Source organism: Mugil cephalus, chromosome 22 (assembly GCF_022458985.1).
Source record: "Mugil cephalus isolate CIBA_MC_2020 chromosome 22, CIBA_Mcephalus_1.1, whole genome shotgun sequence".
Taxonomy (NCBI): Eukaryota; Metazoa; Chordata; class Actinopteri; order Mugiliformes; family Mugilidae; genus Mugil; species Mugil cephalus.
The window spans coordinates 15,876,980-15,887,300 of NC_061791.1; the positions used below are offsets into that span (position 1 = coordinate 15,876,980).

Consider the following 10,321-nt stretch of genomic DNA (forward strand, 5'->3'; position numbering starts at 1 on the left):
GAGACACAGAGACATGGTGTTTGAGTTTGCAGAATAACCACGTCGTAGTTTGTTTCATAACCCATATAAGAACATACTGTGAAAACTCTTACCTCCAGTGTTTTGCATGGCAATGGAGCAGGTGGCTGCAAGTTTCCCCGGTAACCCGAAGGCTTTGTAACCCAGTTGTTCATAGACTAGTGTACCTTTGAAGAGATTAACACCCAAATAGTTGTAGATTTTGCATTTAAAACCTCAAAAGCACTTGGGGCGTATGGATGCTTGAATGTATGACAAACTCACCTCCTTCATTGGCCGTCTTCAACAGCAAGTGTACAGAATACAAGGAGAACAAGGCGACGGTCACAAGGAGAATCCTGTAAACAGATGAAAGGGATCTTTAGAGAGAGATCGACTCACAACTGAAATGTTACAAAAACGAGAATATCACTGATGAAGTGAGGAACACGGGAATTTAAATGCCAACTGAATGACATTTCCTGAGTGAAACACACTGACATTTAGTTGGTTAAGGTAGTTAACCAACAAGGTAGTTAAGGTAGTTAACAACAATAATAAACAGTAATAAACTTTCATTTAAATTGAATTGTGACACATTTTAACATGATGTGTTTGAATGAAGAACCCATTTAAAACTTTAATCTAATGATATTATTCATCACAGAAGTCCAGAATGATTCCATGTTATTTAGAAAAGTGGTATCTAATCAATAATGCATGCTCCATATGCTTGAATAGATAAATGCTTACATAAATAGGGCAATTCCAGTGTTGGCCATGGCAAAGGACAGACCCAGGATGCCGCTGCCCATGATGATGTTGCTCAGGTTGAAGACGGACATGCCAAAGGAGGTCTTGCCCTGATGCTGTGGAGAAAACACAAGGTGATCCCAGTTAGTGAATGACAAACAATCACATGATGTTGAAAGGAGATACATGCGTTGGAGGATAAGAGGAGCTCTTACATATTCAGTCTCATTCTTCTTCTTGCTCGTGTGATGCTCAGGGAGGAAGTCTTGACTCTCTGCATCTAGATCAGTGCTGTAGAAAAAGAAGAAAGGCAAAAAGTAGAAAAATTCAGAGAAATTCACATGATTTAATATACATGATGTAAGGTTTTCAAAGTATTCTGAAATTAATTCTCACTTGTCCAGTGGCACCTTCTTCAACCAATCATCTTCTTGAGCAGTGCTTAAGTCGTCCATCTCAGAGGGTTTCTGCATTTTAAAACTAAAGAAATGGAGGGGGGAAAAATCTTCCTAATTCTGCCGTATAATCAATCAACAACACAGTGGACAGATGAGTTCTGCAGCCTTCCTCATGAATCTCAGATCATACGACTTCTCTTAAATGAGAGGAGAAAGAAGAAGAAGCGGGAGGAGGCCACACCCACACGGAAACAGATTCTTACAGCCATTAGAATTTATTTTTCCCATTAGATTTTATTTTTCCTGTGTCCTGTTTCACCTGGGGACCTTTAGTAGTTTGTAATAACTGCAGAGGTCGTCTGTGAGATTAATCCCATACGAGTGGTCATGGCCGTAATTTATGAAGTAAAAATCACTGCGCAAATTACCCTATTTCTCCTAACAGAGAGGTACCAGAGACAGACTTCTCCGGACTACTTCAGGTTCTGGATGTGTCAGAGTGATGCCTCCCTGGTGCTCTGTGGCACTCCTTGATCACTATTTGTGACTACCTGTGACTACCACTCTGGTGACACAGGCTCACTCTCTCAGCAGTTAAGTGGCAAGCAGGACGGGGACAAAGTTGATCAAGCATAAGCACTGGAAAAAAAAGAAAAGAGTTGCATGGCTGACTTCTGAACGGGTTTCTTCATTCGAAGCTCCACCCTCACCAGACGAGCCTCCTTCTCACTTCCGCTCACCCCATGCTTCCAGGATCGCACCATAGCAAGTAAGCAACAACAACAATGTACATCAACACAGTATTTACACTGAATTTACTTTTTTTTCTTGTAGTTCACTTTCAGATTTTTTCGGTTTATGTTTTGACCTCTGTCCGCCCAGCTATAGAGTAGTGGTTAGAGATAGACCGAGGGCTCGCTCCACATCGTGTCCATCATAGCTGCCCTAAGAAAGCATCTAACCCTCAAATTACTCCCTGGGGAGCAGTCCTTAGACGCTGCTGCCCTCTGGTCCAACTGTACACTGTGAATGGATGGATGGGTCAAACAGCAAGAAGTGCAATTTCTCCATTTCAGGACAATTGAAGGTTAAAATAAAAATATTATTATTAATTCAGTTCATTAAGGTTGATGGTTGACTTGCAGCATCAAAATAAAAGTACACACATCGTTATTGCTGGCAGTCATTGCCAGTAAGATGTTAAAGAGTAGCCGCAGATTGCCATGAATATGTTAGGAATGTCATTGTTCTATTAATATGAAATAATTTATTATAATTATTCATCAATTAATAATTATTTATCATTGAAACGGGAGTTTTTATTATTATTATTATTGCCAGTGAATCCTGTTACTATATCTACACAATATACAGAAACTGTGTAGATATGACAGAAATAAATAAATACATTTTCGTAGGTCATAGTCACCTGGCATTCAGTATGAAGTTGCAAACGAAACAGAACATCGTCACAGTGCACCCCACTAGACTGCCTGAAGGTGTCACAGTCTTATCCACTTCTTATTCTTTTTCTTGACACTTTAATGTTGTTTTATCTTATTCAAACACAACACGATGAATGAAGAGACGCTTGATCAACTTAATCCCTGCTCTGCTTGCCAGCGACATCGTCACCTGAGATGGAGTTTTTTTATTTTGTTCGCAACTTTTTTTTCCACTTCTTTTCAAAGAGTCATTAGAAAAAAATAGGCTAATTTCTAATTCAGAGGTAATCTAATACAAAGTTGAATTTAATTTAATCTAAAATAAAAATAAATATAAATAAAAAAAACAAAAAAAACAAACAAAAACAGCATCCTTACCTTTTAGAGATATTGCAGGATGTCTGTGAAATCCTTTCAGTTGAAAGGGGAAAAAAAACGACAGCTTAAAATTTATGTTGTGTGCTTGAATATGAGACCTTTTTATAGAGATGAGTAGTAGATCAGGGAAGGAGGCGTCTCGGCTGGTTGAGGTGGAGACAGTTTTATGCACAGCAGCGGTTTATGTACAAACAGAGCAGCCTGACCTAGTGACTTTTTCCAGGAAAACCACAGACATGCACAAAGAATCTCTCATTTTACAATGAAGGAAGCCCACAAACAAATATTGTATTTCACAAAACAGTTAAAGTTTTCTAGGACAACCCTGGGGAAATAATCCCCAACTTTTGTGAATGCCCACCATAAACAGTGCTTTGTGACCTTTTTCCCTGTGGCCTGTGAGCCAACGATGTCTCGGAACATTTTTTGTAATAAAAAAAGAAGTGGAAGGGATGATGACAGTTCCTCAACAGTGAAGCCAAAGAATGGAGGCTTCAGTATAGTATTACTGTATAGTATAGTATGTGGTTATAGTTATATTAACCCTTCAAGACAGGGGTCTTCAACATTTTTCAGGCTAAGAACCCTATATGTGTATGCCATTAAGGTTAGTTATAAGTTATACCCTTGAGATGTCACGTAGGTCTTCCAGACTAAAGCACAACTTGCCAGCCACACTTAAGTTACTGTAAATCAAATACCGCATGCTTTAACGGAGTTTACCGTGGTCCCCCCATTGATAACACTCGCAAACTCGCAAGATGTCCCGCTGTCTGAATCTGTCTGATTCATATTAATAATATTAAAGGACCAATGTGTGGGAACAGAACATGCTGCCAGCAGAAAACACTAAAAGAAATCGTTTCTGATCTTTCAGGATATTGTCAGCCCACTGCACTGACATGTGTAATGATGACACTTCATTTTGAAAACCTTTGTGCTCAGTTGGCATGGCTGTATGTTTGCCTTCATTCCTCATCAGCTTCGCACGCACAACCTGCTAAGAACAACTGAACACAACCTGATTGGAAATCTAAGAGGAAATGTTACCGAAGGTGGAGTCCAGAGAAGAAGAGACAATGCAATCATTTGTTACGACACATTTGGTGCACTTCCTGTATGTTTTATATTCAAGCGTTATTGGCCAATTGACTTACAGGAGCAAATATAATAAACAATTGAGTTGATTTATTGAAACATAGTACAACGTGTTCCCATGTCATGGTGTCTCTGATTGTTATTGAACGGACCTGACAAGAAGGAAATTTGTCTCAAAATAACTACCCATTAATTAGCCATTTACCTTAAGATGTTATTTTACATGTACCGAAAATTCTCATGTTGATGTTGATAATGTCTGTAGTCACACTTTGGCCTTGAGAGCAAGTGTGCAGCGTGATTACAAGAGAATGAGACTGATGAATAAAATATGAATACCCAAAAGATCAAAATAATAACCCTAAACCAACCAAGAATGGAGAAAAAATAACTACTCACACACACACTCAGACACAACTACAACAATAGCCTTTGTCTTTCTTTGTTCACCTCAACTTGCTGGGAGTTGCCACACTGGAAAGGTAGAAGTTGCTTGTAGCTTGTCTTGTCGAAAGACTTTCGTTTTAATTTCTTTCTGTAACCTTTTGTTTCCTTGACCATATATAAAAACATTTCCTCTAAGCATTCTTTGTAGTGATAATAATTAACTGAACACATTGAAAAGTGCGTGTAAACACATCCACATTTGTAATTTGTTCTTTGTTTTTTTATTTAGACCTAGGAGTCTCTGAGTAGCATTTTCATAAAAATAATTAAGTGTAAAGTGTGATCTTCTGTAAAGGTGTTTTATTGCAAACACCTCACCAAGAGAGCATGGAAGGACAAAGAGAGACCCTATCCTAACATGCTTCAGAAAAGAAAAAAAAAAGTTTGACATTAACATCAACTTTAGACTTTTTTACAGCTTGAATATGTTTAAATATATTTTTTGTCATGCTTACTTCTCTTATCTAAACTATACCATATCTGTAATACAGTTTAGACAAAATTCAGTTCAGTTCAACATTCAGTTCAGTTCCCGTCTGGATTACTGTAACTCTCTCTTCTTCTGTCTCCCTCACAAGTCCCTCCATAAGCTCCAACTGGTCCAAAACTCTGCTGCACGAATCATCACCAAAACCCCTCCTTCCCACCACAGCACTCCCATCCTACAGGAACTCCACTGGCTCCCGGTCACACAAAGAATTCAAAATGCACCTTCAAAGCCGTCCACAGCCTCGCCCCTCCATATCTGTCTGACCTTCTCCACATTGCCACTTGCTGTTTTATTAAATGCTGCACATTGTCTGCCCGTTACTGCTTGAATGTTGCTTATTGCATGTTTCTTGTATTTGGATGTTTGAATGCTGTTTCTTTGTGTCCATTGATGTTTCTGTCTAGTGTTGTATTCATCTCTTCTTTTCTGTAAAGTGTGCTTGGGCGACCTGAAATGTGCTTCTTAAATAAAATGTATTATTATTATTATTATTATTATTATTATTATTATTATTATTATTATTATTATTATTGGTATTATTACTAAGTCAAGAAGGATAAGCAAAGTAAATCAGTTGGTTAGAGCCATTCTCCTCAATCAAATACATACACTATAACTGATACAGCACTATTACCAATTAGCTGGTAGACATATACACTGAATATTAGCCTCTGTTATCAGTGGGTTGTCAACGAACCAAAAGGTTAGCGGTTCATTCAATCAGTGTGCCATATGCTGAAGTGTCAAGACACTGAACCCCTAGTTGCTCCCAGTGCAACTGGCACTGGTGTGTGAATGTGTGTGTGTGTGCTTGTGTGAGCGAATGTGTAGATGTGTCTGACTGTAAAAGCGCTTTGAGTACCTTTGAGTAGGTAGAAAAGCAAGACCATGAACCATTTAAAACCGGTGGAGCGGTCTTTTGGCAATATACAAAGAAAGAAAGAAACAATTTCAGATTATATCATGATAAGTTCCACTGCTTTCATGTGTCTTGTGTTTCAGAGAATGGTACATTAATGGAGACTACCTGGTACTGATTGTGACGTTTTCCATTATCCTGCCCCTCTCGTTACTCAGAAACCTGGGTAAGTAGTGTGTATGTGTGTTTATAAATCACAAGCAATTCTGAATAGGGTTGGATTAGGGGTCAGTGACGCATTCACACGTGTAAGATTTTAATAAGCCTTAAAGTGTTAACAGCCTGGAGTAACCCCTCAGGTTACCTTGGTTACAGCAGTGGTCTGTCCCTCCTCTGCATGGTGTTCATTGTTACTGTGGTGAGTATGACACACCTTCACTCACTCACCAACATATTTCATGCCATCATAACTTGACATGTATGTACCTGCTGAGTCTTAGTCAGAACCAGGCGGCATATCCGCGTCAGAGCGAAACACTCTGTATTGCTGCTGCTTACCTCTGCTGTGGGTGCGAACTTGTTGTGTGCTGTGTGTGGTTTGTGTGTAAATGAACACTGCCTCTGATTGGCTTATCATGAAAGCTTACTCCACCTTAGCCAATCATCATCACCTGTGCGGTTGTTTCGCCCCTCCCTCCTCTCCTTGCCAAAAACAAAACAACAACAACAACAACAACAAAAACGACCCGGGACTTGTGGCGATGTGAAAGTGCACTAAAGGCCAGTCGACCCAGGTCAGGATTTTCAATGTGAAAGGGGTACCAGATTGATAGATATTTGTCAGTTTGTAATAATGAATCCAACTGAAATTGTGAGGAAACAAAAATAATAATAATAACAATAAATGGTTTAAATATAGCTTAAATATGGTTCACACTTGTTACAAAGATAAAAATTGAAGGGAGAACAATTTACTATTTAAATATAATATTATAAAATATTAAATATAAAATACTTTTATTATCAGAATCTGTGAAGAACAAGCAGTATATGAACATTTTGAACATAAAATGAGTCAAAAGCATAATAAATATTTAATGTATTATTATCTGTGGGTAACAGGCAGGTGGATAAACTGCGTCATAAAAGTGTCTGGGAAAACGTGATTTAAATAAAAATAAAGTTTGAAATGCGCCTCTCAGATGGCCTCTACAAGACGATGCATGAAGTGTGCGTACCGTTATGTTGATTGTGTCATTACAGACTGGGTTAAAGCAAGGCAATATTTAAGCTAGTTATCCTTGTGTTATCCTAATTTTGGCCATTACTGATTCGGTGAAGTGATTAGCAAGGTTATTTTTAAACTAGGTTATCCTCAGTTTAGCTTGCTAACATATCATTCAAGGCACGTCATGGAAAATGGGAAACTTGTTAAGTTATTGTTTATTTCACAAACCAGTGAAACTATTGATTGGGCCCTAGTTCAAAGGGTTTCATTTGTAGCTAAACACCTGGGTGGGTTAATTTGACCGAACTCCTGGTTCTTTCATCTTCTCGCTTGTTTATTGTCAAAATCCGGTTTTGTCTGGATTGTATTGACTGCACAGACGGAAACTGAGGGGCACTGCCAGTGGCGTCGTTTGGGTATTGCAAGGTATGGCGCCCCTGCCGCTCCTCCGTTCTCTGCTCCTCTGTCTCTCACTACTTGTCAATCAGAGCACAGTGAAATGAAAGATTGAGAAACATTGTGAGTCTCTTGCAGTCAGCTTGCTAAGAACAAGCTAATTACACCTGTCTTTGGATCCTGTTTATCTCATCTCATCTCATTCATTTGTCTTCTGAGATTATTCACAGATGGATTTTAACAAGAAAATACTTGTTAAAAATTAATAATTAAATAAATAAATACCTAAATATATGCCATAAATGCTATTTATTTATTGATGCACGCACTTCAGCATACACAACGAAATGTTATGCAGATGAGGGGGCTATCCACACTGACTGAACCTTTCTCCTATTGGTTGATCGGTGAGTGCACAGATCGACTGCACATGCCTTGTTTTTCACAGCCAGCCAGGTAGTTTGAATTGAAATGGTGCAGCAACAGTAGACTGGAGCCGAGGCACTTATCTGATGTGGCAGAAAGCAACAAGGTCAATCAGGACTATTTTGATTGATAGCCTGTGGCCGCCATTTTGGACAGGGCATCAGCTCCAGTCATTCACCTGTTTAATACGAGTTAATGTGACCATAACTCACAGGATTCTCAACCGATTTCCTGACGCTTTCTGTGGTGGATGATAATTTATGTTGAGAACAAATATTTATATATATTTACATACACAAGGATATTTGAAATATGTAAATATACCTGCAACATTAAGTTATTCACACCGATATACAATATATACACACATATACAATAATATATCATACATATACACTCACTTGCCACGTTATTAAGTACACCCGTTCAATTGCTTGTTAACACAGATAGCTAATCAGCCAGTCACATGGCTGCAATTCAATGCATTTAGGCGTGTAGCGGTGTTCAAAACAACTTGCTGAAGTTCACAGAGAGCATCAGAATGGGGAAGAAAGGGGATGTAAGTGAGTTTGAGCCTGGTGTGGTTGTTGGTGCCAGTATTTCTGTTATGTACTGTTGATCCACTGGGATTTTCACACACAACCATCTCTGGAGTTTACAGAGAATGAGAAAATATCCAGTGAGTGGCAGTTGTGTGGAGAATGGGCAGACTAGTTGGAGATGATAGAGAGGCAACTCAAATAACCACTTGTTACAACCAAGGAATGGGATTGAAGAAGATGGACTCAGCTAAGAACAGGAAACTGAGACTATAGTTCACACAGGATTACCAAAATTGGACAATAGAAGATTGGAAAAATGTTGCCTGGTCTGATGACTTTTGATTTCAGTTGCAACGTTCAGATGGCAGGGTCAGAATTTGGCGTAAACAACATGAAAGCATGGATCCATCCTGCTTGTATCAATGGTTCAGGCTGGTGGTGGTGGTGTAATGGTGTGGGGGATATTTTCATGGCACGCTTTGCAGCAACTGTGTGATGCTATCATGTCAATGTGGCCAATATCTACTACCTTTAAATGCTTTTTGGCTTTATATGATGATAATACTGATAATGAAAAAAGTTGCAATAAATAGAGAGAGTAGAGTCTGGAATGGCAGCAATAAGCACACAGATCAAGAATCAATGTGTAGCCAGAGAGGACTAAAGTTAATGTCTGTTTATGAGCTGCACATGTCTGAGTTTACAGTTCTCTGCTGAGTACACAACAGCACTAGAGCGCCATCTACAGCAAAGTAGAGGCGTCGCATGGAGGCAATAACAGAGGGAGCTTTCGCTTCCATCTCAATACATTAGCCTCATCTCCTCTCATCTCGTCTTCTACAACCGCTTATCCTCACTAGGGTTGCGGGGTTTGCTGGGGCTTCTCCCAGCTGACTAACGGGTGTATTTACAGCTGAGAGCCACAAGGGTAAAGGGTAAATATCCCATTTTTATGTACATGTTAAACTTTTGCATCAAGTAGGCATTTCCTTTTGCTGGTTTTAATGACAAAAATTTAAAAAATGGCACCGCATTTTGATGGAAACCTGACAGTGGTGATTTGAGAGCCTGTGGACACATGTGTGTTCAGTCGATCTTTTCAGATTAGACTTCAGGTGCCAAGAGCAGCTCCATGGGCTAATAAAAATAGACCCAAGACTCTTCACACCAGGAAAATTACACACAGTGATAATAAAATCATTCGGCTGTTCCAGTTACAGGTGCTGGTTGCTTAATGTCATTAGTCCAATAGTCCTTCCCATTAAAACTATGCACAGTGTTTTACACAAACTGTAATGAAGTCTTATCAAAGAGCTATAGTGAAGTCAGTCATTCAGGCTTACGTTCAGGGTAACATCATCAGAAGAATAAATATAATTATTTTCTAATTAAATCTATTTCTGGCCCCAGCATTTTAACTATCATGTAAAAAGTCAATTTGAAATACTCAGGAAAATATATTCAATCTGACCACCTACAAATCTGTAACTTCTGAGGAAACTAAATGTGATCATGAAAATGACTTAAAGCTCTGGAGCAGCCACTACGCAGAATTTTGCTGAGTTTTGTGGACAGCTGTTTCAAAGCTCAGTAACATGATGCTTTAAATACACTGAGGTGTTTTGAAATGATGGTCAGTAAGAATGAAGCCTACGCTGAAAAGAAAACCGTACTTATGGTGAACCGTGGCGGTGATCAGTGATGCTCTGGGGCTGTTTTGGTTGCTCTGGCAGTATGTGGAGAGCAAGATGGATTCAACCACATGTTAGGAAATCATAGGAGAGAATGTCATGCTGTCTGTAAGGAAGCTGAAGCTTCGGTGTCATTGGACCTTCCAAACATACCTCAAAATCCACCAGGGCCT

At 39.1% G+C, this 10,321-nt stretch overlaps 1 protein-coding gene across 4 annotated transcripts in view; it reads right to left on the reverse strand.

The window, feature by feature from the left end:
* LOC124999661 (sodium-coupled neutral amino acid transporter 2-like) overlaps positions 1 to 10,321 on the reverse strand; it is a 45,608-nt gene that overhangs the window by 6,678 nt on the left and 28,609 nt on the right. For 2 of the 4 annotated variants that reach the window (XM_047574609.1, XM_047574608.1), the window contains exon 6: positions 93 to 185. In XM_047574609.1, coding sequence (XP_047430565.1) covers positions 93 to 185 — 93 coding nt within the window. Of the gene's footprint in view, positions 1 to 92; positions 186 to 282; positions 357 to 750; positions 867 to 965; positions 1,042 to 1,146; positions 1,231 to 2,971; positions 3,025 to 10,321 lie in introns of those variants that run through there. The other 2 variants (XM_047574610.1, XM_047574607.1) reach the window with 2 other exon arrangements.